This window comes from Carettochelys insculpta, chromosome 14 (assembly GCF_033958435.1).
Source record: "Carettochelys insculpta isolate YL-2023 chromosome 14, ASM3395843v1, whole genome shotgun sequence".
In the NCBI taxonomy this organism is placed as follows: Eukaryota; Metazoa; Chordata; order Testudines; family Carettochelyidae; genus Carettochelys; species Carettochelys insculpta.
The window spans coordinates 12,530,046-12,557,326 of record NC_134150.1 but is presented as its reverse complement, the minus strand read 5'-3'; the positions used below and the strand labels follow the sequence as shown (position 1 = coordinate 12,557,326).

Sequence of the window (27,281 nt, the reverse complement as noted above, 5' to 3'; positions counted from 1 at the left end):
ACCTGCTGTGCTCTCCACAACCTTGTGGAGGACCACCGGTAGCCAGGGCTGGGCCACGGACAGGCTACATACAACTACCTGTTGCCCCGTGTCACGAGGCCCACAGGGATGGGGTCAGGGTCCTGGAGGCCTTCTGCCAGGCGTTTAATCAGAGCCTGCCCTGACCCTCCCAGCCACACTCTGCACCACATGCCACCCCACTCCCAAACCCCTCATGGTTTCGCCCTCACCACTCTCCCACCAAGCACCAGGGACACAGGGTTAGGGTTAGAACAATGAACTTTACTATGGGGAATAAATGTATTTGAAAAAACACAGCAGAATATGTTAACTTATTTACAGTGCCCAGGAGGAACAATCAATGGGGAAGGGGTCTAGGTGGGGGGACTGAACTGGGATGGGGACGGGGATGGGAGAAGGGTCAGTTGCCCAGAGGCATGGGAGGCCGGGAGCCGTGCCCTACTGCCCTGGGTCCGGGATCCCTTGCGAGGCTGTGACAGGGCCAGGACCGCAGGGAGGTAGGGCTGGAGTGGGGGTGCCACAGGGTCAGCCTCCGTAGGGTGTGCGGGGGGGACACTGGGGCTGGGCCAGGTGCACCTGCCTCAACCAGCAGATACTGAGTCAGCTCGAGGTGGGCAGCTGGTGCCAGGTCCGCCATGTGGTAGGTGGGTGCAGGCTGGGCTTGTGAGGGGACAGGAGGTTGGGAGAGGTGGGCTGCCAAGGACTGGGCCATGGTGTCCATGCTACCAGCCAGCCGCACCCACATGTCCTGCTCCACTGACAGCCAGTCCTGGAGCACCCCAGTCTTCTCCTGCATGATCTCCTGGTTGACAGCCACCTCCTCATCCCTCCAGCATCCCCGTAAGGAGGCCCGGTCTTTGCCAAGAAGGATGCAGGCTGGGGTGATGGGGCAGCCTCCAAGCCCCCTGTGACTGTGGTCCGCTCTGACAGGCTATGGCTGCTGCATAGTGATGGACCTGTGAAGACAGAAGGGGACAGGGAGATGGCCTGTGAGGCCTGGCTCCCAATGCTGTGGGGGGGGCTCCGATCCGGTGCCACCTACTCCACGCCTCTGCTGCCCAATGGCCCATGAGCCCTGTGGGGTTCCAGATGCCCAGAGGTTCCCACCTGGCGAGGGTTGGGCCGTGTTCCCTCCCCCTCTCCTGTCCCCAGGTGTGAGGGCTGCAAGGCTGTTCCGGTGGGGCCCCTGTCTCCAGCCCTTGTGACATCCCACTCACCCCATACTCACTGGCTGCGACCTCCCAACGTTAATTTAGAAGTTTGCAGTGTAGATGCAGCCAAAATGAAATAGTCTTCTATTTCAGATGCTTGTTATTTATTCTGTATTTATTGATCTTCAGTCTGCACTCTTAACATTTCAGCTATTCATCAAGGGTTTCCTTGGCCTGAAGTTTTAAAAATGTCTTGTATGTTGAATAACAACAGAGAGTTAACTGTGTTAGTCTGCACTCCAACAAAACAAAACAGCAGAAATGTAGCACTTTGAAGATGACAAAATGATTTATTCGGTGATGAGCTTTTGTGGGACAGACCCACTTTGATCTGAAGAAGTGGGTCTATCCCTTGAAAGCTCATCACTGATGAATCATTTTGTTAGTCTTTGAAGTGCTACATTTCGGCTGTTTTTTTTTTTTAAAAAAAAGCGTCACTCTTATTTCAGTAAGTTTTCTGGCTTTAGAAACTTACTAGTTGTTAGATCACTATTTCAGTTTGCAACTGTGAAGGAAGTACGCACACACATAAAACAGAAAATTAACTGCTTATAAGAATTGGAAAGAAAGGTTTAACTTCAGAAAAGGACAAAGATTTAAAAAAACATTTGACGTACTGTGAATTAAATGACAGAACTATCAGACAGGAGAAACAAGAGACCCAAACTACAATCCTTAAAAATAACAAATAGAACTGGTACTGATACAGTTTGAGGATAGGGACCCTCTGCAGCCACACAGGTTCATTGCTTGAAGGGTTCAGACAGCACAGAACAGATTACCCGCCTCATTCCCCAGCAGATGCCCTCCATGAGTACACATGAGGGAAAGATGAAGAAGGTGGCAATGAGACAGAACTTCAAACAATGTATGGAGTGTACCATGCAGCAACCAGACTGACTTCTGGTGGTGATTTTCAAGAAAATCATGATTCATGTTCTTTAAATTGGCCCTTAACAATGGTTTCATTTATATTATAAATGCAAGTAAAAGCCAAATCCTTGAAATTTCTAAATATTTTTGAAATGAACATTCAGATCCAACCTCATATTTCAAATTGACACTGAAACCAACATTTGTTCGATGAAACCCTATTTTAGAAAGATTTTAATGATTATCTGAGACAGTTGAAAATCTGTGGTTTACATGTATAACAAAAAACGGACCATAAGAAATCCCAGCACTACAAGGGAGAAACTTGTAGCATACAAGTGAGCTCTGTAGGGCCTGCTGGACCTTTCTGAAAATTACTTCAACATTGGAAAAGAAAGGTTACTCACCGTAGTAACGGTGGTTCTTCGAGATGTGTCCCCGTGGGTACTCCACATTAGGTGTTGGGCTCGCCCGGCGCCGCAGCTCAGATCTTCCAAGCAGTTTCTGCCGGACCGCGCATGCGCCGGTGTGCGCCGCTCCCTTGCGCGCTCCTGGCCACGTGCGCGATCTGGTCCCCACCAGTTCCTTGGCCAACCGCCTCGGATGCTCCTGCAAAACACTAAACAGAGATCTGAAGCGGGGAGGATGGGTGGGTAGTGGAGCACCCACAGGGACACATCTCGAAGAACCACCGTTACTACGGTGAGTAACCTTTCTTTCTTCTTCGAGTGTCCCCGTGGGTGCTCCACATTAGGTGACTACCCAGCAGTAACCCAAGATAGGAGGTGGGTAATCGGATCATGTACAGCTTGTCCCCGAGAGGACTGCTGTCGAGAGCTGGGTATCCTCTTGGAATACCCTGTGAAGGGCGTAGTGTTTGGCGAAGGTGTCATAGGATGACCAGGTCGCCGCTCTGCAAATGTCCTTTAGCGCAACGCCCTTGAAAAAGACTATTGATGCCGCCACCGCCCTAGTGGAGTGAGCCCTGGGCGGGGCCAGTAAGGGAGCCTTCTTGAGTTCGTAGCACATTTTTATGCAGGATACGATGTGCTTCGAGATTCTCTGCGAAGAGAGACCTTCTCCTTTCGATTTGGGAGCGAGACAGACCAGAAGTCTATCCGTTTTCCAGATAGGCTTGGTCCTGTCTATATAGAAGGCCAGCGCCCTCCTCACATCCAGGAGGTGTAGGCACGCCTCCTTCTTGGAGTTATGAGGCTCTGGATAAAACGAGGGTAAAACAATAGGTTCGTTAATATGAAACTCTGAAGAAACCTTAGGAACAAAGGCTGGATGCAGCCGTATGGATACCGCCTCCTTGGAAAAAACAGTGCAGGGTGGCGTTGCCATAACTGCTGCAAGCTCGCTCACCCTGCGAGCTGACGTGATTGCGATAAGGAAGGTCGTCTTTATCGTAAGGAGGCGGAAGGAAACCGTGGCTAAAGGCTCGAACGGTGGTCCCGTTAGCGCATTAAGCACCAGGTCCAAGTTCGACGAAGGTGGAAGCGGTTTCAGAGGGGGGTGTAGGTTTACCAACCCTTTGAAGAACCTGGTAACCAAGGGATGGGCGAACACAGTGTGCCCTTCCTCTTCGTGTCTGAACGCCGAAATGGCAGCAAGGTGGACCTTTAACGAGGATAGTGAGAGTCGTCCTCTCTTGAGGTCCAGTAAATACTCTAATATTACAGGTATAGGCACCGAAAGGGAGTCTAGCTGTTTGGTAGAACACCATGCCGTGAAGCGAGTCCATTTCTGCTTGTAGGTCTTCCTGGTGGAAGTCCTTCTGCTACTTTCTAGGACTTGCTGCACTTCCCCCGTACATGTGCTCTCTAGGGAGCTGAGCCATGGATTAACCACGCTTGTAGTTGCAGGCCTTGGGGGTGCGGATGCACTATAGACCCCTGGGCTTGCGTGAGCAAATCCAGCGCCACCGGAAGGGGCATCGGTGGACGGTCCGACGTGCGCAGGAGTAGGGGGAACCATTGCTGTTGATCCCACGTTGGGACTATCAGGATCATTCGGGCTCCTTCCCTCCTGGCTTTCTGCAAGACTTTGTGGATCAGCACTGTGGGAGGAAAAGCGTAAAGCAGGGGGCCCCTCCACGAGATCGCGAATGCGTCCCCCAGGGACCCCCGTCCCAGTCCTGCCCTGGAGCAGAATCGTGGGCACTTCTTGTTGTGTTGAGTAGCAAACAGATCTATCTGGGGAAAGCCCCATGCGTGAAAAATTGGTTGTAGCAGATCGGGACGGATCTGCCACTCGTGCGTGAGTGCGAAACGCCTGCTCAGCTGGTCTGCCTTCACATTGTGAGCGGCTGGTAAGTACGAGGCTTTCAAGGTTATATTGTTGGCGATGCACCAGTTCCACAACCGGACTGCTTCCGCACATAAGGCACGGGACCGAGCTCCTCCTTGCCGATTTATATAAAACATGGTGGAGGTATTGTCTGTACTGATCCCGACTACTTTGCCTTGTATATGGTCTCGAAAGTGTCTGCAGGCGTTGAACACTGCTCTGAGCTCCAGTATATTTATGTGCAGTGACTGTTCCATGGAGGACCACAGTTCTTGCGTCACCTCTTCGCCCATGTGTGCTCCCACCCTATGTGGGAGGCATCCGTAGTAAGAAAAACCGATATTTGTGGTTGGTGGAAGGGTACCCCTGTTAGCATGTTCTTGGGGTTTACCCACCGTTGCAGGGATTTGCGCACCTCTGTTGTGGGCGACTCCACCCTGAGAACGGTGTGTGCTGCCAGTTTGTATACGCTCGCCAGCCAGTGCTGCATGCTGCGCATATGTAACCTGGTGTTCTGTACTATGAACGTCGCTGCTGCCATGTGGCCCAGCAGCTGTAAGCACGTCAGAACCGGCACCGTAGGGCTGAAGGTGATGACTTGCACGAGGGAGCCAATGGCCCGAAAGCGTGTCTCTGGTTGATACACTCTCGATGTAATAGAATTTATGTGTGACCCTATGAACTCTATGTCCTGTGTGGGGTCTATCTTTGATTTTGCCAGATTGATAACCAGGCCGAGCGAAGAGAACGTGCCTGCTGTGACACGTATCATGTGTAGTACCTCTTCCTTCGAGGCCCCTTTGAGTAGGCAGTCGTCCAGATACAGGAATATAAATACCCCCTGTCTGTGCAGGTAGGCTGACACCACTGCCAAGGTCTTGGTGAAGACTCTGGGGGCCGAGGAGAGGCCAAACGGTAGGACCTTGTATTGAAAATGTTCTTTGCCTACCATGAACCGGAGGAATCATTGGTGAGCCGGATGGATAGTTGTGTGAAAATACGCGTCTTGTAAGTCGAGGGCTGTGAACCAATCTCCATCGTCCAGTGCCATAAGGATGGAGGCGATTGTGATCATCCAAAAGCGTTGCTTGCGCAGGTACCGGTGGAGGCCTCAAAGATCTAAGATGGGCCTCCAGCCTCCTGTCTTTTTCTCCGTGAGGAAGTACCTTGAGTAGAACCCTTTCCCTTGCAGTTGCTCCGGCACTCTTTCCCCTGCCCCTATGAGCATGAGATGGTCTACCTCCTGCTTGAGCCTCGCTACGTGGGAGGCCTCCTGGAGGTGGGGCCTGGGTGGAGGTCGTGGCAGTGGGAGTGACTGGAAGGGGATCGCGTACCCCATGGCTATGATCTCCAGCACCCATTTGTCTGTGGTGATCCTTTGCCACTGGTTGTAGAATGGTCGGAGGCGATAGTGGAATAACAGCTTCGGATGACCTTGTGCGATGGTAGTGATGGCGCAGCCCTGGATCTGTGTGTCAAACTTGTGGCCTTTGGCCCTGCCCCGAGGATGCACGGCTCTGTTGGGAACGTCGCCTGGGAGTTCTGTACTGCTGGTGCTGTTGATGTCGCCCTTGTTCGTAACCCCTGTGGTACTGGGGACGCTGTGGCTGGTACTGGTACCATCTTTGTTGAGGGTAGTACTTTTTCTTTCTGTATGGAGGGGTGTAAATCCCCAGGGTCCTAAGTGTGGCTCTTGAATCTTTACTGGAATGAAGGACCGGGTCAGTTGATTCAGCAAACAGCTTCTGCGTCTCAAAGGGAAGATCGACGATCTTTGCCTGCAGATCCCTCGGTATACCCGAAGTCTGGAGCCAGGACTCCCTTCGCATCACCACTGCCATAGCTGTGGAGCGTGCTGCTGTGTCCGCAACATCCAGGGCGATCTGAACTCCTGTCCTCGAGGCCGCATAGCCTTCTTGCACGATGGCCTTGAGCATCGGTTTCTTGGCCTCTGGAAGCGAGTCCATGAGGGAGCTTAACCTAGTGTAGTTGTCGAATTGTGGTTCGCTAGATGCGCTGTGTAATTTCCCATTTGCAACAGTAGTGTGGAGGACGAGTAGACCTTTCTGTCGAACAGCTCTAGCTTCTTGGCATCTTTGTCTGTTCCCTGTCTTGAATTGAGATGTCTTTGATCTTTGTTGCGACGACTCTACCACCAAGGAATTTGGTTGTGGGTGGCTGAACAGGAACTCCATGCCCTTCGCCGGCACGAAGTATTTCTTATCCGCTCTCTTGTGGACAGGCGGAATAGTTGCAGGGGTCTGCCATATCGTAGTGGCGGACTCCAAGATTGCTTCGTCAAGCGGTATTGCTATTTTGGAGGAGGCCAGAGGTCTCGGATTTTTGAGGAGCTTATGGTGTTTCTCTTGCACCTCTGCTGTCTGGATGCCTTGCGTGAAGGCCACCCTTTTAAACAGCTCTTGAATCTGTTTGAGATCGTCCAGAGGATGGACGTCTCCCGGGGCCATAGCCTCGTCCGGGGAGGAGAGCGAGGAACCACTAGGATACGCCTCTCTGGACCCTTCCGGTTCCTCTTGGCGATGGTACGTCCGCTCGCTGGAAGCTTGCGAGGGAAAATCTCGGGGTTCCATAACCAGTTCCCCGAGATACTTGAGTCTCTGTCCCCGTTCCCAATTGCCCTCGGGGATACGGGACCGTCTGTGGGGATCTTTCCCTGGTAGAATGCCGGTGGTGTCTATGCCCCGCATGACAGGGACGACCATGGCAGCATGGGCACTGTTCTTGGGAAGGTGACCTGGACCACTCCCTTGGTGTGTACCCCCTGCGTCTGGGGGAGCGAGATCATCGAGAGATATGGGACACTGGAGAGAGCGATTTGTGATAGTACTCCAGCGGCTCAAACCCCAAGAAGGGTGAGGGTGGTCCCAGCCAGGGCGAGGCTGGTTGGAAAAATGGAGATGGGGGCTCCGGGTAGGCTAGGGGGGACCCCTGCCTTCTAGTTGGAGTCCGCAGCATGAGCGGAGGGCTGAGAGAAAGCAACTCTGCAGCCCTGTCTGGAGAGGGGCTGCAGTGCCTTGTTTTCTGTGCAGCCTTCCCCCTCCCTTGAGGGGGTGGCTCCACCCCCTGACGTGCAGGGGATCTTGGCCCCGTCTGTGCCGCGCTCGGCACGCTCTTGGGCGGTGCCGCGCGGGCGGTGTCCGCCGGTTCCTGCAGGCTGCGTGCATGCGCACTCTGCACCGCCGGTTCCCCGTGGGTCGGTGCCGCTGCCTGCGGTGCCGCCGGTACCGGCGCTTGTTTAGCCACCGCTCTGCCTGCGGTGCGGGGCGGCTGTTTGATCATCGGAGGCTGAACCGCCTCCACGTGGCTCTCCGTGCCGCTGCTGATCAGCTGTTGCTGCGGCTGCGGGCTGTGTGCTCCTCCCGTCCCGCTCGCTGTTGCTGCCGGCAGGGATCGGGTTGGGGAGACTTTCCTCCATTTTTGCGCTGATGGGATGAGGGAGGCAGCTTTCCTTTTATGGGCCCCGGAGGGTCCCTCCTGCTGCGGCCGCTCCGGCACGTCTGGCTGGAGGGCCTTGTTGAACAGCAGCATTTTAAGCCGCATCTCCCTGTCCTTCCTTGTTCTGGCTGTTAATTTTGCACAGAAAGAGCATTTCTGCGTGACATGGGACTCCCCAAGGCACCTTATACAGTGACTGTGCCCATCAGATGCTGGCAATGCCTCTCGGCAAGACTCACATTTCTTGAATCCTGAAGAGGACATAGTTGGTGAGTCTTTTAGTTGTTAATGGGGTACTTAGCACCTTCTCTGTGCTGTTTTCCCCCTCTCCGATAGCCTGCCTCGGCAGGAGGGCTAATGGCCCTAGGCTCCTGGCCTCCAGTGCTCCGCTTGTTACTAGGACCGGACTGAATTCCGTCCCGCTTGTTGTTTCTTGTTTTATTTATTTATTTTTTTTTTGAAAATAACAACTGGCTAACTTAACAATAGACTAAGAACTTGAAAACTTTAAAGAAAACAGCTAAAAACCATTGAATACGCTAACTTGGCCATAGCCTAGTCGGATTCCGTCTGCAGCCGACGGCGGTTAAGAGGAACTGGCGGGGACCGGATCGCGCACGTGGCCAGGAGCGCGCAAGGGAGCGGCGTGCACCGGCGCATGCGCGGTCCAGCAGAAACTGCTTGGAAGATCCGATCTGCAGCGCCGGGCGAGCCTGACACCTAATGTGGAGCACCCACGGGGACACTCGAAGAAGAACGTGTAAATTTCATTTAGATTCTGTGCAATATTTTATACATCTATGCTCAAGTTTTCAGGGTTGTCATATGATACAAGAATGAAATGTTACTGATTGCAAATTTGTTACCTCTTGAAGCTGAAGAAATTTTCCTTCCATTTCTGTGAGAGCATTGCCTTTCTCCATCAATTGTTTGTGGAGCTTTATCATTTCCACGTTGTCTCGAATGTTTAACCTTCAAAATTGCATTAAAAGTAAACTCAGTGAGATTTAAGGTACAATAGTGGTCTTCTTTTTAGCTTTGCCTTGAAAATTTAAAACCCCTTTCAAATCAGTTTTCCATGGTTTCTTATTTCCACCACACACTTGGGGGACAGTTTAGTGTGTAATAGACAAATTAGATCCTTCTTTTTGAAATTTGCATTATAGATTTTAGCAATTCTATGTTTTATTGTAAGATTCCATGTAAGAATCAATCATTATTTGGAGAAGTTCGTTGTTGACAATAGCAAAACTACAGATACATTGCAATCAAGGGAGCAATCCTATGCTTCAAACAAAAGAATCATTTGTTTTGCAATCTATCCCCTTTCTTTAAAAGTATGTGGTCATAGGATTTCTACTTACTGGAATTTCCTCTCAGAGCTTAAGCTTTTCAAATATTTCCAAGAAAAGTGACTTAGCATTTTATACAGATAATACCCTGAGACCAGCATTCAAATCAGCTGCAGATGTCTTTAAATATATAAAAATACTTAAAATCTATGAAGAAACTTTATGTGCTTAACCGTTTTGTTATATACTTCCCCCACTGAGATTAAATTGAGAATGCATTATTTAATATGGAAAGCTTGTTCAAGATTATAACAGACCTAAAAAAATATTTCCATTTTTTTTTAATCTCAAACAGCTAAAGGTGACCTTGTTATTATTTTTGTGTATATTTCAAGCCAAAGAGAAACCCTTGAACAGCTTTTCACAAATATAGAATAAAGTGAATAGAAATCAGACTACAGCAACAGTTCTTGAAATGTATATTTTCTCCTTTCTTAGCTACCTATCACAAAGCATTGGAAAAATTGTCACAATGCCATCCTGGAAACAAAAAATGGACTACAAAGCTTACACATCTGTAAACCAGCTGAGGACTTGAAATACTTATTTTGTATCTCAAAGTTCATTTTGTTCCATTATTGCCCAGTAAATTGTTCTTACACAAACAATAAACAATGTAATAAACTTGGAATCTTCCCCAAGAAATAGCCCTAACAAAATGCTAAAATAACGTGTCCAAAACATGTTATCTATATAATGTTGAGGTGCATATACACAACAGCACTGTCTCTTGCTAGCTATTTAAAAGGCCATAAAAGGTCATGTAATCACACATTTTTATGAATCTAGTTCTACAAAATCAAACAGCACTGATCCCTTCAAATGCTTTTTACAGGAGGGCTTTTTTTTTTTAAAAAAATAAACCAAAGGAACAAATGACAGACTTATGTTGTGAAGACGTAACTCCAATGACTCAGGATAATCAAAATTAACCAGTATCTTCAACAGTGAGAAACACTATTTGATTTGACTAATTTTGCCTATGCTTATTGCCATGCCAACTTTCAAAATCAGAAAGAACAGATGTTTATTAGAACTCAGTTTAATTGTAACAATTTTGACAATATCCAACTGCCTATAGCTGCTAGCTACTGAACGGGACACTTATTAAAGCAACGTATGGATCTTAATGAATATTTCCTCAAATATTCGCCAAGTCAAGTACATGAGTTTTTCCCTCTTGAACACACATGAATTTCACATTAATACTAGTAAATGGCTCTGTTCTGGCTGCTTATTGGGGTTTGCTCTAAGCCTAGTGCTTGGATGGCCACTCAGAAAAAACTCAAATGCTGCTGAGATGATTAGTAGAGCAGCCATAGCCAGCATCATGTGTTTCTAATGGTAGTACATACCTGCACAAACTTTGGTGCACATAAAACTCATTCTGCACATTGATGGAAAAAATTAGATGGCACACTGCCGGTCATGCACACAGGTGCACACCTGAAAGCCTTATAGCAGTGGCAGGAACACAAGTCAGAAGCTGCCTTTTCTCTTTGCTTCTCTTATAAAACCATGCACAGATGACTCCTCTAATCTTCCACAACAGATATCACAGAGCACCTGAAGAGACAGTGCTCAGGGAGAAGATGATATGGTCCCTATTAACAGTGTATGTATGTATGCTTAAGTGGTCATCTAGACAATATACCGTACCTTATCCTAATTATTCTGTCTCAGAGCAGAAATACTTCATGAAAAGGGGTCATAAGTCTAATACGAAGCAGACATATTAATGCAGCCTTTTTCCTTTATAGCCAAACTCTCACACAAAATAACTTGTTCTCCTCCCCAAAAAGTTTTGTGTGATAATAAAGACTGTTAATTTAATATTATGGACATACTTTTTTCTCATTTGTGAATCAATTAGAACAGTGAAATTAAATCAGAATAGCCACACTGTAGTTACAGTAATGTTACTGCAATGAAGGGTCCTGTGGCACTTTATAGACTAACAGAAAAGTTTTGAGCATGAGCTTTCGTGAGCACAGACTCACTTCATCAGATGCTGGTAATGTTACTGAGATCCGTAAACTCTCAAATGTGACAACAGTGAGACCAGCAGTCAATAGATATTTCTTGAAGATAGCTCATATTACAATATTAGCTAGGCAAGTGCCTCTGACTCTTTCCATATTGTTATCCCATGTCCAAAGAGTAAATAACTTTCTGGATCTCTTCCCTCTCTATTCAGAAGTAAAGACAGAGAAATGGTCAATATGTTTCAGTTGAATGGGATCAGTCACCCATTAATGCCTAAGAAATATACACAGCTTAATCCTAATGACAGAAGTATAAATATAGTGTCACTACAATGTATACTTTTTTCATTTCTATAACACATTTTAAATGACACAACTGTATATGAGATTAAATCATGTCCATAACACCTAATGGGTTTTTATACTTTATTTTTTTAAATGGTCATCAAATAAATTAAAAAAACAATTTATTCTAAGTCTCACATTGTTGTCATTATCAGATGCTAATACAAGGGAAACAAACTATTTCAATTCATAATCTACATATTAACTGTTTAAATTTAGATTCATATATACAGAAATCAGATCAAAAATCTCTGTGTGCACATTTTCATTACTCCTTTCAGTCCAACCCAGTATTTGCATATGGAAATAGGGATTTTGGATGTGTGCATAGCTAAACAAATACCTATTCTACAACCAGAAAATCCCTGATATGTGGAGACACAAACTAATGTGAGCATGAGCAGTCAGATGGAAATTTGCCTACATGTTTCTGTTTGTGCTGGGTCTGATTTGGCAAAGTTTTACTTGTATAGTTATACTAAATCCCACTGCTCTCGTAGGTCTACCATGTTTTGTCCTTCCACGCTGGAGCTAGAACTGTTACAATGAAAACATTGTAGAGTCAAGAGAATTTAAACACATCATATTCCTAAATCTGTGCGTTCAATAGGCCAGATTCTGAAGTCCTACCAGAGAGAAAATGCTACTATATACAAAATACAGTATTGTTTCATATTGACTGATAAAGGGCATTGTCAAGTTATCTGTTGCACATATGCACTTCTCAGCTGCTTCAAAATGTGTTTTTGGAAAATACCAAGAGCAATTACTTGAACTAGTTGTTCGCAGAAAAGTAATTGTTTACAATTAAAGCATTTTGGCTTGAGCACTATGTTCTTTAGAAATCATGTAACCATGAAGTTTTTATATGTTTTTGCCCATCTCTAAATTAAAAACAAATGAAATTAAATGTTATGTTTTAAAAAGTTTAACCAGCCTGATAACCTATGTGCCAAGTTTCGCAAAATAACATCTTCTAATGGAAATAAGAAACACGGCTGTATTAGTGTAATAGTCGCCGCAATGTATAGTCAAACAACAGTGTTTTCTATGCTGTGCCTGTTTTGAAGAGTAGTGTATAAAATCTAAGATCATGGTGAGGAGGTCAAAGTGGTTTTAAGCATTCTGCAATTCTTGAATTTCACACTGCTGTGGGGGTTAGGGTGGTTCTTAGTAAAAGTTAGAGTCTCCCACAGTTCTGCTCTGACTTACACTATCTTTGACACTGCAGTCTATATGCTTTCGTGCAAACCACAATCTGTGGTCCATGAACAAATCACCCAAAGTCTTTGCTCTGCTTCTGGTCCTATGTTCAACCTATTCTTGTACTGCAGTAAGGCAATTCTAGAATGCCATGATAAAGCGATAGCATGGTTTGGAATCTGTTAGTATTCTTGTACTGCACTTTCAAAGTTACTAGATGTTTAGATAACAATAAGAAGTCTTGTGGCACCTTATAGACTAACAGATATTTTGGAGCGTAAGCTTTTGTGGGCAAAGACCTGCTTCACCAGATGCATGAGTAGGGGGGTTGGTTTCAGAGGGGTATTTAAGGAGTGGGGTCCCAGTAAGAGGGAGGGCCAGAGCTGACAAGGTCTATTCAGCAAGGTGGAAATGGTCCTGTATCAACAGTACTTATCAAACGAGGAAAAAACAAGTCAGATCAGACAGGGGGATGTGAGCCTTTGTCAGAGTCTAATGGGAAGATATTAGTACCCAGAGCAGAGAAACTGTCTTTGTAAGCTGCGAGCCATTCCCAGTCTCTGTTTAATCCATGGTTAATGGAGTCAAATTTGCAAATAAATTGCAGCTCAGAGATTTGATTTTTAATTTTTTTTTTGTTTCAGAACTGTCCAATGGACACTCAGTGGCAGATTTACGGGAGCCTGGAACCAGGTGTAGCAGTGCCTAGTCACTTTTCAGGTTCCCACTCTGCCCCTTGGGAGCTGCGAGCCAAGTGCTGCTATGCCTGTCTCCCAGCTCCCAGGGAGCTGAGGGACTTTCCTGCCTGCTTCCCTCCTCCCCACTCTCTTGTCCTCCGAGTCCCCGGGAACCAGGCGCAGCAACATCTGCTCGGTTTCCCGGCTACCTGCTGCTTGCAAGAGCTGGAAACTGACCAGACACTGCTGCACCTGGCTCCCAACTCCCTGGGGCTGAGCGGCTTCCCCCCTCCTCCCCACAGCAGTGGTGTCCCCCGGGCTTGCCCCAATTGGGGGAAGCAGGTGGCTTGAGCCCGTGATTTCAACGTTCACATTAATATGATAAACATGTATGTCGAAATCAAGTAAAGTGGGGGTTTACTGTATGACATGAATTGAAAAGATACTTCAGTTTATCACTTTTATAATGCAAATTTTGTTATTAAAATAATAACATGAAGTGAACATTGTAAGCTTAATAATTGAAATCAGTAAATCTGAAAATGCAGAAAACCTCCAAAATATTTAATACTTTTCATTTTGTTTAGTATGCCTGCTTTACATCCTTCATATCAAATGGCAAGATTTGTCACAAATGAGGAGCTTTGGAACAGAGCAGGACAAGAATCAATTGGTATTAAAATCAAGAGAAGAGAGTGGGCATAGCTGGGCCACACTCAGAAAACCATAATCCAGCATAGTCCACTAAATTCTTACATGGAACCTGTGAGGAAAACATAAAAGAGGAAGTTCTTGGACAACATGTAGAAGATCTACTGAGACTGAAAGGCAACAACTGGGGTACTCCTGAAGTCAGCTAGAAGTTTTATCTTGAAATAAAGTGAACTACAGAAGACTTGTAGATGACCTTTTTTCCACTCGGAGTACAAGGGTTAAGTAATAGTAGTAGGATTAAGCACTGTGATTAAAACTGCAATTAATCACAGTTAATTTTTAAATTGTGATTACTTTTTTTTAGTTAATGGTATGAGTTAACTGATTAATTGACAGTCCTAATTTGAAGAAAACAATGTCTTAGTCCCTATTTTATGCAAATTACATGACTATACACTCATCCCTCACTATATGAGCACAGTTGGTTCCCAACTTTCTGCTCGTAGGCAGAAACTCATAAGAGGGACACTAAATTCCTATTAAATTACACGTAAAAGTCTGATTAGTTCCTAGTGCTCCTAACGTGGGGAAGGAGTGGCAGCAGGTGGCGCTGCTTTTGAAAGGTGAGTGAACCTTGGGTTGGGGAGGGTTAAAGGCTGGGGGTAGTTTGGGGCTGTGAGCAGGAGCGAGGGTTAAAATCCGGTGGTGGGTTGAGGGCAGGGTTCAGGCAACAGGGAGGTCTGGCTGCAGGCCGGTAAGGGGTCTGGCTGCCGTGGTTTGGGGCTGCGGGGGTTACAGGTGGCTGGGGGGCGGGAGGTTGGCTGCGGAGGGGGGACAGGATGCGGGGCCACGGGGCTTACAGGTAGTGGGGTGGGGGGTGTCTGGCCACGGGGGGGGGTACAGACGATGGGGAGGTCTGGTTGCGGGGGGGGTCAGGCTGTGGGGTTGCGGGGGTAACAGGTGGCAACAGGGGGCATCTGGGCACAGGTGGTGGGGCCAGCAGACAGTCGGGCTGCAGTGGGTTGGGGCTGCGGGCTAGCTGGGGCGGGGTGGTGTGTCAGACTAGAGAGTTGGAGCTGCAGGGAGTGAGGTAAGGCTCCTATTACCGGGCGGGGGAGTTCACTTGTACAGTAAACTAAGGTAGGTAAATGCGTCCCATGTTTAAGCGAGTACTTGTAAATAAAATACTCGTTTAAGAAGGGATGACTGTACTGACTAAAAGTTTGTTAAGATGATGGCAAAAAAACCCAATCAATTAAACAACGCATTTCAATGATATTTTCCGTAAAGATTATTTGCCATACTATATCTAGATTTCTAACACTGCAGGACCAAGTTTGGAAAAGGAATCAAATATTGAATATATACTGGTTGAACCTCTCCAGTTCAGTATCTTCAGGACCTTACTGGTACTGAACCTGAGAATTTGCCAGAGCACGGGAGGTCAATATGATCTAGCAGCATCACCAACACTTCCACTGCTTACTGTGCTCTTAGAACACATTTAGGGTTAAATTACAGGTAAATGACAGCACAGAACACTGAGAGCCACAATCGTTAACTGTAAACAATCTTTATGGGACCACAGGAAACTTGACCAAACCCATGTAAGTGGTTGTCCGGATAACTTAAATCATGCCAGATTACAGATGTTGCTGGACAAGAGTGTGTTATACTAGAGAGGTTCATCCTGCACTTCCAGAATTCCAGACCTGAGATTACAGATGCAGGAGTAGAAACCTAAATGTATTATTGTTACTGGTGCTGTATTTTTAATATAAATAACTATAAATTTGCAGTACTATCACAGATTGCATGTTTTTAGAGTCTTTAAAGTTAATGTAAAGAACATAATACATATAGAGATTTTTTGATAGATTTTTTCTAAGTGGAAGTTCTATATCAGAGGTTAGCAACCTTCCTAAGGTGGAGGGCCAAAATTTTACCTTTTGACCCTATGTACTGTCTGAATGCTGCTAGTGATACTTTTTAAAGTCACTAATAGTTCTATTTTATAACAGCTTCATTAATAAATAAATAAAGATGCAAAGCTTTACCACTTAGATGGTGGGTGGTAGCATAAGCTGTTTTTTTGTTAATCCACAGGTGGCATGGCTTTGAGCAAGCTTCAGGCTGCCTAAGGGAAGAGGGACGGAGATGAGCTCCCACCTTGCATGTTGATGAAAATTGGTTCATATGCCACTCTTGGCACAAGCACCAGGAATTTCTGACCCTTGTTCTAGACGAAGATCAACAACGACATGACAAATAACATGACAGCACCATTTATGAAATCTGTAGTTTTACTGATGTGTACAGACGTATAAGCAAAGGTCCCTGCCCAGAAGGATGTGTGGTATAATTAACGATCTCATAAGTGCACAAACTTCCACTGAAGCCAACTGCATTTTTGTCTGCATAGAACAGAAGAGTCAGCCCTAAATAAAACTCTAGTGAAAAGTAGAAATTAGTAATGGGACTGAGTAAAGATTAAGGCAGAAGACACAAGATGACAAATGGAGAGCAAAGTGCTGGTAAGTGTTGCTGTAAGAAGATCAGGTCACACAATAGATCTGTCCTGTAACTCTTGAAAAGAGAAGTTACTCACCGTAGTAACGGTGGTTCTTCGAGATGTGTCCCCGTGGGTGCTCCACAATAGGTGACGGGCTTGCCCGGCGGCGCAGATCGGATCTTCCAAGCAGTTTCTCCCGGACCGCGCATGCGCCGGCGCGCGCCGCTCCCTTGCATGCTCCTGGCCATGTGCACGATCCGGTCCCCGCCAGTTCCTCGACCAACCGCCTCGGGTGCCCCTGCAAAACACTAACAGAGATCCGAAGCGGGGAGGATGGGCGGGTAGTGGAGCACCCACAGGGACACATCTCGAAGAACCACCGTTACTACGGTGAGTAACTTCTCTTTCTTCTTCGAGTGTCCCCGTGGGTGCTCCACAATAGGTGACTACCCAGCAGTAACCCAAGATAGGAGGTGGGTAATCGGATTATGTGCAGCTTGTCCCCGAGAGGACCGCTGCAGAGAGATGGGTATCCTCTTGGAATACCCTCTGAAGGGCATAATGTTTGGCGAAGGTGTCGTAGGATGACCAGGTCGCCGCTCTGCAAATGTCTTTTAACGCAACACCCTTGAAAAAGGCTGTTGATGCCGCCAACGCCCTGGTGGAATGAGCCCTGGGAGTGGCCGATAAAGGAGTCTTTCTGAGCTCGTAGCACATTTTTATGCAGGATACAATGTGCTTTAAGATTCTCTGCGAGGAGAGACCCTCTCCTTTCGATTTGGGAGCGAGGGAGACTAGGAGTCTATCCGTTTTCCGGAAGGACTTGGTCCTGTCTACGTAGAAGGCCAGCGCCCTCCTCACGTCCAGGAGGTGTAGGCGCGCCTCTTCGTTGGAGTTATGAGGTTTTGGATAAAACGAGGGTAGAACAATAGGTTCGTTGATGTGAAACTCGGAAGAAACTTTGGGGACAAAGGCTGGATGCAGCCGTATGGTTACCGCCTCCTTGGAAAAAACAGTGCAGGGTGGCGTTGCCATGACTGCCGCGAGCTCGCTCACCCTACGAGCTGACGTAATTGCGAGAAGAAAGGTCGTCTTAATTGTAAGGAGGCGGAGGGGAACCGTGGCCAAGGGCTCAAACGGTGGTCCCATCAGTGTGGTAAGCACCAGGTCCAAGTTCCACGAAGGTGGAATCGGTTTCCGAGGGGGGTAGAGGTTTATCAACCCTTTGAGGAACCTGGTAACCATAGGGTGGGCGAACACCGTGTGCCCTTCCTCCTCATGTCTGAACGCCGAGATGGCGGCAAGGTGGACCTTTAACGAGGATAGCGAGAGTCCTCCTCTCTTGAGGTCCAGTAAATACTCTAGAATTGTAGGTATAGGCACCGAAAGGGGGGCCAGCTGCTTGGTAGAACACCAAGCCGTGAAGCGAGTCCATTTTTGTTTGTAGGTCTTCCTAGTGGAAGTCCTCCTGCTACTTTCTAGGACATGTTGTACTGCCACTGTGCATGTGCTCTCTAGGGAGCTGAGCCATGGATTAACCACGCTTGCAGTCGCAGGCTGTGGGGGTGCGGATGCACTATGGACCCCTGGGCTTGCGTGAGCAGATCCGGCGCCACCGGAAGAGGCATCGGTGGACGCTCCGACATGCGCAGGAGTAGGGGGAACCATTGTTGGCGATCCCACGTTGGGACTATCAGGATCATCCGGGCTCTTTCCCTCCTGGCTTTTTGCAAAACTTTGTGGATCAGCACTGTGGGAGGAAACGCATAAAGCAGGGGGCCCCCCCACGGAATCGCGAACGCGTCCCCCAGGAACCCCCATCCCAGTCCTGCCCTGGAGCAGAATCGTGGGCACTGCTTGTTGTGCTGAGTGGCAAACAGATCGATTTGGGGAAAACCCCATGCGTGGAAAATCGACCGTAGCAGATCGGGACGGATCTGCCACTCGTGTGTGAGCGCAAAACGCCTGCTCAGCTGGTCTGCCTTCACGTTGTGCGCACTCGGCAAGTATGAGGCTTTCAAGATTATATCGTGGGCGATGCACCAGTTCCATAAGCGGATTGCTTCCGCGCATAAGGCACGGGATCGAGCTCCTCCTTGCCTGTTTATATAAAACATGGTGGAGGTATTGTCTGTACTGATCCCGACGACTTTGCCTTGTATGTGGTCTCGAAAGTGTTTGCAGGCGTTGAACACTGCTCTGAGCTCCAGTACGTTGATGTGTAGTGACTGTTCCGTGGGTGACCACAGTCCTTGAGTCACCTCTTCGCCCATGTGCGCTCCCCACCCTATGAGGGAGGCATCTGTAGTGAGAAAAACCGATATCTGCGGCTGGTGGAAGGGTACCCCTGTTAGCAAGTTCCTGGGGTTTACCCACCATTGCAGGGATTTGCGCACCCCGGCTGTGGGCGACACCACCCTGTGAACGGTGTGTACTGCCGGTTTGTATACACTCGCCAGCCAGTGCTGCATGCTGCGCATGTGTAACCTGGCGTTCTGTACTACGAACGTCGCCGCTGCCATGTGGCCCAGCAGCTGCAGGCACGTCAACACCGGCACCGTAGGGCTGAAGGTGATGACTTGCATGAGGGAACCGATGGCTCGAAAGCGAGCCTCTGGTAGGTATACTCTCGCTGTAACCGAGTTTATGCGAGCCCCTATGAACTCTATGTCCTGTGTGGGGTCTATTTGTGATTTTGCCAGATTGATAACCAGGCCAAGTGAGGAGAACGTGTTTGCTGTGACGCGTATCATGCGCAGAACCTCTCCTTTCGAGGCCCCTTTGAGCAGGCAGTCGTCCAGATACGGGAAAATAAATACCCCCTGTCTGTGCAGGTAGGCTGACACCACTGCCAAGGTCTTGGTGAAGACTCTGGGGGCCGAGGAGAGGCCAAACGGTAGGACCTTGTATTGGAAGTGTTCGTTGCCTACCATGAACCGGAGGAATCGCCGGTGAGCCGGATGGATGGTTATGTGGAAGTACGCGTCTTGTAAATTGAGGGCTGCGAACCAGTCTCCATCGTCCAGAGCGGTAAGGATGGAGGCGATCGTGGTCATCCGAAAACGTTGCTTGCGCAGGTACCTGTTGAGGCCGCGAAGGTCTAAGATGGGCCTCCAGCCTCCTGTCTTTTTCTCCGTGAGGAAATACCTGGAGTAGAACCCTTTCCCGTGCAGTTGCTCCGGCACTCTTTCCACCGCCCCTATGAGCATGAGATGGTCCACCTCCTGCCTGAGCCTCGCTACCTGGGAGGCCTCCTGGAGGTGGGGCTTGGGTGGAGGTCGTGACGGTGGGAGCGACTGGAAGGGGATGGCGTACCCCGTGGCTATGATCTCCAGCACCCATTTGTCTGTGGTGATCCTTTGCCACTGGTCGTAGAATGGTCGGAGGCGATGGTGAAACAGCTGCTTCGGATGACCTTGTGCGATGGTAGTGATGGCGCAGCCCTGGATCTGTATGTCAAACTTGTGGCCTTTGGCCCTGCCCCGAAGACGCCCGGCTCTGTCGTGATCGTCGCCTGGGAGTTCTGTACTGCTGGTGCTGTTGATGTCGCCCTTGCTCATAACCCCTGTGATACTGGGGGCGCTGTTGCTGGTACTGGTACCGCCTTTGCTGAGGGTAGTACCTTTTCTTTGTGTATGGAGGGGTGTAAATCCCCAGGGTCCTGAGTGTGGCTCTTGAATCTTTACTGGAATGAAGGACCGAGTCAGTTGATTCAGCAAACAGCTTCTGCGAGTCGAAGGGAAGGTCAACTATCTTCGCCTGCAGATCCCTCGGTATACCCGAGGTCTGGAGCCAGGACTCCCTTCGCATCACCACTGCGGTTGCTGTGGAACGTGCTGCCGTGTCCGCAACGTCCAAAGCAATCTGAACTCCCATCCTTGCAGCCGCGTAGCCTTCTTGCACTATGGCCTTGAGGACCGGCTTTTTGTCCTCTGGAAGCGAGTCCATGAGGGAAGTTAACGTGGAATAGTTGTCAAAATTATGGTTCGCCAAGTGCGCTGCGTAATTTGCCATTCGCAACGTTAAAGTGGAGGAGGAGTAGACCTTTCTGCCGAACAGCTCTAGCTTCTTGGCATCTTTGTCCGTTCCCCCTGTTTTAAATTGAGATGTTTTTGATCTTTGTTGCGACGACTCCACCACCAGGGAGTTTGGCTGTGGGTGGCTAAACAGGAACTCCATGCCCTTCGCCGGCACGAAGTATTTCTTATCCGCTCTCTTTTGGACAGGCAGAATAGTTGCAGGGGTCTGCCATATCGTAGTGGCGGACTCTAAGATCGCTTCATCAAGCGGTATTGCTACTCTGGAAGAGGCCGGAGGTCTCAAATTTTTGAGGAGCTTATGGTGTTTCTCTTGTACCTCTGCTGTCTGGATGCCTTGCGTGAAGGCCACCCTCTTAAACAGCTCCTGAAACTGTTTGAGATCGTCCGTAGGATGGACGTCCCCCAGGGCCGTAGCCTCGTCCGGGGAAGAGAGTGAGGAACCGCTGGGGTACATCTCTCTGGACCCTTCCGGTTCCTGCTGGCGATGGTACACCCTCTCGCTAGAGGTTTGCGAGGGAAAATCTCAGGGTTCCATGACCAGTCCCCCTTGAGATGCTTGAGTCTCTGTCCCCGGTCGCGATTGCCCTCGGGGGTACGAGATAGTTTGTGGGGATCTGTCCCTAGTAGATTGCCGATGGTGTGTATGCCCCGCGTGGTAGGGGCGACCATGGCAGTATAGGCACTGTTCTTGGGAGGGTGACCTAGACCACTCCCTTGGTGTGTACCCTCTGCGTCTGGGGGAGGGAGATCGTCGAGACACTGGAGAGAGCGACTTCGCATAATAGTCCAGTGGTTCAAACCTGAGGAAGGGTGAAGGTGGTGCCAGCCATGGCGAGGCTGGTTGTAAAAATGGAGAAGGGGGCTCCGGGTAGGCTAGGGGGGACCCCTGCCTTCTGGTTGGAGTCTGCAACGTAAGCGGAGGGCTGTGAGAAAGCAGCTCCACAGCCCTGTCTGGAGAGGGGCTGCAATGCCTCCTCTTGTGTGCAGCCTTCCCCCTCCCTGGAGGAGGTGACTCCGCCCCCCGACGCGCGGGGGATCCCGGCCCTGTCGGCACCGTGCTACGCACGCTCGAAGGCGGTGCCGCACGTGCGGTGTCCTTCTGCTCCTGCAGGCTACGTGCCTGCGCGCTCTGCACCGCCGGTTCCGTCGGGGTCGGTGCCGCTGCCTGCGGTGCCGCCGGTACCGGCGCTTGTTTAGCCGCCACCCTGCCTGCGGTGCGGGGCGGCTGGCTGATCATCGGAGGCTGAGCCGTTTCCACATGGCTCTCCGTGCCGCCGCCGATCAGCTGTTGCTGCGGCTGGGGGCTGCGTGCTCCTCCCGTCCCGCTCACTGTTGCTGCCGGCAGGGATTGGGCTGGAGAGACTTTCCTCCGTTTCTGCGCTGATGGAGTGAGGGAGGCAGCTTTCCTTTTAAGGGCCCCGGAGGGTCCCTCCTGCTGCGGCCACTCCAGCACGTCTGGCTGGAGGGCCTTATCAAGAAGCAGCATTTTAATGCGCATCTCCCTGTCTCTCCGTGCTCTGGTTGTTAATTTAGCACAGAAGGCGCATTTTTGTGCCACATGGGACTCCCCCAGGCACCTTATGCATAGACTGTGCCCATCGGACACTGGCATCGCCTCTTGGCAGGACTCACATTTTTTAAAGCCTGAAGAGGACATTGTTGGTGAGTCTTTGAGTTTTGTTAAGTGGGTACTTAGCACCTTCTTTGTGCTGTTTTCCCCGTCCGATGGCCTGCCTCAGCAGGAGGGCTGATGGCCGTAGCTCCTGGCCTCCGGCGCTTGTTACTGGGACTGGCTGAAGCTGTCCCGCTCGTAGTTTGTTTGTTGTTGTTTGTTCTTTTTTTTTTGCAAAATAACAACCGGCTAACTCGTAGTAGCCTAAGTATCTGAAAAACTTTGAAAGAAAAACAGATAAAGTCGTTGAATACGCTATTTGGCCTTAGCCTAGTCGGATTCCGTCTGCAGCCGACGGCGGTTAAGAGGAACTGGCGGGGACCGGTTCGGGCACATGGCCAGGAGCGCGCAAGGGAGTGGCGCGCGCCGGCGCATGCGCGGTCCGGCAGAAACTGCTTGGAAGATCCGATCTGCGGCGCCGGGCAAGCCCGTCACCTATTGTGGAGCACCCACGGGGACACTCGAAGAAGAAAGATACATTACTGCTACTTTAAGCACCACACTAGCAGAGAGCTGTCTTGCATCAATTCAGTTATAAAAATTAAAAAGATTAAGTTTAAACAAAATAGGAGGTATGTAAGTCATTGTGAAAATGAGGAAGAAGATAAAAAATAAGGAGAGAGAACAGTACAGGTATGTCTATACAACAGCCTTATTCAGAAATAAGCTATTCCAGAAGAGCGTATTTCAAAATAATGCTGCTACACACAAAAATACATTTTCAAACAGCACTTGGCTATTTCGAAATGCAGTATCTATACACACAGAGCCAATTTCAAAATAGAACCATTGGATGCACAATGGCTTATTTTGAAAAAGTCTTTATTCCATGGCTATGTCTACACATATCCCTTTTGTAAGATGCACGTAAATGAAGCGGGTCAAAACACTAATGAGGCACTGATATGAATAGTTAATGCCTCGTTTGCATAATGGCAGCCACCCAGAACATCAAATGTACTGCTTTTGAATCGCAAACTAGCTGTGTAGACAGGGTTCCTTCAAAAAGTAACCCTGATTTCAAAAGCACGCTTTTCCCCCAGCAAAATTGACTCCACTGCCCCACTGCTGCTGTGACAGGCCAGATAGCAGGCCCCCAGTCCTACAGTGGCCAGCACTGGCTGCACAGTAGGCCCCTGCCTCAGTCCCACAGCAACCACACCCGTTCTGCTGTCCCCAGCAGGACAGCCATTAGTAAAGCAAGTGCCATTTAATTAAACATATTAGTTGTCTGAATTCCTGATAATCTGGCTTTTAAAAAAATTAATATGAGGTGCCCAAGAATTTAATAAGCTGAATAGATAGAGGTGTCCTTCCTATTGACTTTTGAGAGATTCTATTTGAGGTGATTATGGGACTCATGTTCATTGACTAACATCAACGTGTGTGAACAGAGCTGGCCCTAAATCAAAAGGAGCATCTTTTTTGCCATCTGCCTATTTATTAAGACTTCTCAATATCTAATTTTTTTATTGTATTTGTAGTGTTTTCCCTACTTTGATTTCATGATCTGCATACATGGTTTAGCTGACATATAAAACATTGTACAGGATCCGTACAGGATTCTACTTTGAGCATTCTATTTTCCCTTTCGTTACTAACAATAAAAACAGCATACCAAGGTTGGTGCTACTCAATTCTGGCACCCCATATGGTCGCTGTTCCTAAATCCAGCCCTGTATGTAAACTTGGGATTGGGGCTTATTCTTGGCATATTAACTGACTAGGTTTAGGCAGGTCAAGGCTTTAATGGAATGCCTGAGGACTCAGCTTTACCTCACAAAGAAATAAGCACAACAAACCTCATTTGTTTCTAGAATCATTATCTAAATGTCCCATACTGTTTGAGAAACATGGAGGATATATGAATTAGGATATAACTGTCTAATGCTTCACCCTAGTACATAAAGAAGGTATTATATCTGTGTGATATGGAAGATTAGTTTTTCAGAATACCTTTGCCCTGTTGCTTGTTGCTCTTTCAGTTGCAGAACAGACTCTTCAAACTCCTTTTCTTTCTTCCTTATCTGACTTCTTAGTACCTCTCCAGTCTTCTCTAATTCTTCAATATATCCCTTTTGTGACTCAACCACGTTTTCCCTGCAAATTAACACAGTGGCTTGCATTCAGAGGATTCTGATGAGAACCAGGTAAAAATTAGATGCTGAAAAAAAAGCATAACCCCCCCCACCAAACAAGAACAAAAAAAAAAAACCAAAACCAAAAACAAAACTGTGTGAAGGCATGTTCCTGGGTCAAACGCTCTCACCCATCTGAACAAAGGTGACAACTTGAATTTTTAGAATTGTATTTATCATGAGGATTACTAGATGAACACTTAGTTCATCTCGAGGGATGCAAATAGTCCACACAAAAATCAGATGATCAAATATTAATCACATTTCAATTACAATAGCTAAACCCTTCACAACATCTTTAAAGCACTCTGTATTAGATAGCTTACGTTGGTTTGATTAGCAATAACAATCTTACCATGTCATATCCCATCTGTTTTATTTACATGTTATATTATTTTATGCCCTATTCTTAATTTTCTGTTCCCAGAAAGTTTGGGAGGCAGGAAAACTTCACGTCCAGGCATGAAAAGATTAATAGATCCTCAATTAATTAAAATAGGGAACTCCATTTTTAACATTTTATTTTGGGCTATGTGGTGTTGTGCAATGCGATTTAGGCAATCTACCTGAAACTATATGCACTACTAAACTTTTACAAGTGTTGAAATTTATTCTGATTCTGCTATTTCACGTGAATTCCACCCAGATTGAATGAAGAGCAGATAAACACATCATGGCTACGTCTACACTAGCACACTGCGTCGAAGTAGCCTATTTCGAAGTAAGGACATTGAAATAGGCTACTTTGACGTGTATCATCTACACGTTCTCCAGGGCTGGTGCCATCGACGTTCCAAGTCAAAGTAGTGACAGGGAACATCGAAAGGAGCCGCCCCAGAAGGAAATGTGGAGCATCCACACACACAAGTGCTCCCCGTCGAAATAAGGGGCCAGGAAAGCCCCAAGCCACTCCCTTAAAGGGCCCCTGTCAGACACACTTGTCTGCACAGCACAAGATCCACAGAGCTGACAACCAGTTGCAGACTCTGTGCACGCAACATGGAACCCCAGCTGCAGCAGCAACAACCAGATGCCCTGGGCTAAGGGCTGCTGCCTGCAATGACCATAGAGTCCCGCAGGGGCTGGACAGAGCGCCTCTCAACCCCTCAGCTGACAGCTGCCATAGACGACTCCGCTATTTCGAAGTACAGATCGTCTACACATGCCCTACTTCGACGTTGAACGTCGAAGTAGGGTGTTATTCCCATCTTTGCATGGGAATAGCGATTTTGACGTCTCACCGCCTAACGTTGATTTCAATGTCGAAATAGCACACGGTGTGTGTAGACGTGATGCGTGCTATTTCGATGTTGTGCCGGCTACTTCGAAGTAGCTGGCTAATGTAGATGCACCCCATATTTATCAAAAAATAGTATATTAGTAACTTTGAGAATCATCTTCATAGACAAATTTCCAGATCTGTAATGTTTTCTTGGCAAACTGGCTTCAGATTTTAGTTCCCCTTGCAACTGGAGATGTAGAGTTATTACCATGGCTGTGTCTACTCTAGCACCCCCCTTCCAAAGGGGGATGCTAATGAGACATTTTGGGATATACTAACGAGGCACTGCAATGAATGTGCAGCACCTCATTAGCACAATGGTGGCTGTGGCACTTCAAAAGTGCCGCTTTCGATTGCGCGCAGCTCATTTACATTCCTATAACCAAATATATAACCATGGCTACATTTACACTAGCCCAAATCTTCGAAAGTGCCACAGCTGCCAGCAAATAGGAATAAGGGGATTTCGAAATTCCTGGGTTCGTTTTGAAAAGGAGCCCTGTCTGGATGAGCTGACCAGCAGTGAGCCACAGCAATTTCTAAGTGCTGAGGCTGGCAGCATGCTAATGAGGCGCTGAATATGTATTTCAGTGCCTCATTAGTAATCTTCGAAATGACCATTTGCATGGCCATTTCGAAGATTTGGGCTAGTATAGACACGGCTCATGTGTTTCATATGTCTTCCACTATAAAGTATTTGGTATGTTAGCTGCAGATGCTGCTAGCTATAAATGCTACTAAATGTACATATTGTATCTTGAGAAAACACTCACTCCAACAGCTGAGACATATTTACTGCATATTTTATTCAATGAGAATTATGTATTGTACTATTCAGAGGTGATATTAACAATATTCTAGTTAAACATTAAGTGGGTAGATTTCTGCACCAAAGGGACCAAAGTGTTGAGAATAGCAAGAAAATGAAGGGTGAAAGACATTCAGGTGCTTCTCTGCATTTAAGGTACAACCTGCTAACAGCACTACACACAATTCATTAGCTTCAAATAACTACTGCACAAAACTGGAAATATCAAAGCTTCTTTTTTCCACAGGCAGTGAACAAAAATTCATGGCCCATGCCTTATTCATGACTCCTACTATGTACCCCTGATTATGTCAGGGGACTCCGGGGCACTGCAGGTAGTGGTGTGCAGCCTGGGACTACCACTGGTGCTTGGGTAGGGGGATGCCCCAGCAGCCAAGGGGTCAGTCATACCGCCCACTAGAGAAGTCATGGAGCTTCCACCCCCTGCAAAAAATTCACAGAATCTGTGACTTACTCACATACTTACTTACAGAATATCAAGTAAGTCTGATATCATCATCAACAACCATGGGCTCAGCACCTTTTGGTGTCTAATGCCTCCCTCACTATTTCCTTCCACACTTCCCTGTCTAGTGCAGAGTGGCTTAGTTTCTGCAGATTAGCTCTGCACCAATCTACTATTCAGCATGCTCTACAGGGTCTGCCTCTCCTTTCAAACCATCCACTATGCTCAATACCAGGGTCTTGATTTTTTGTTCATTGTTCATTCTGCAGATATGCCCGAACAGCTGTAACTTGT

At 47.8% G+C, this 27,281-nt stretch overlaps 1 protein-coding gene across 4 annotated transcripts in view; it reads right to left on the bottom strand.

Annotated features, from left to right (window-relative positions):
- RPGRIP1L (RPGRIP1 like) overlaps window positions 1-27,281 on the bottom strand; it is a 193,958-nt gene that overhangs the window by 141,095 nt on the left and 25,582 nt on the right. For 2 of the 4 annotated variants that reach the window (XM_075009174.1, XM_075009175.1), the window contains exons 7-8: window positions 24,250-24,393; window positions 8,720-8,825 (exon numbers count right to left, since the gene is read on the bottom strand). In XM_075009174.1, the coding sequence (XP_074865275.1) occupies window positions 8,720-8,825; window positions 24,250-24,393 (250 nt within the window). Of the gene's footprint in view, window positions 1-212; window positions 978-8,719; window positions 8,826-24,249; window positions 24,394-27,281 lie in introns of those variants that run through there. The other 2 variants (XM_075009176.1, XR_012647535.1) reach the window with 2 other exon arrangements.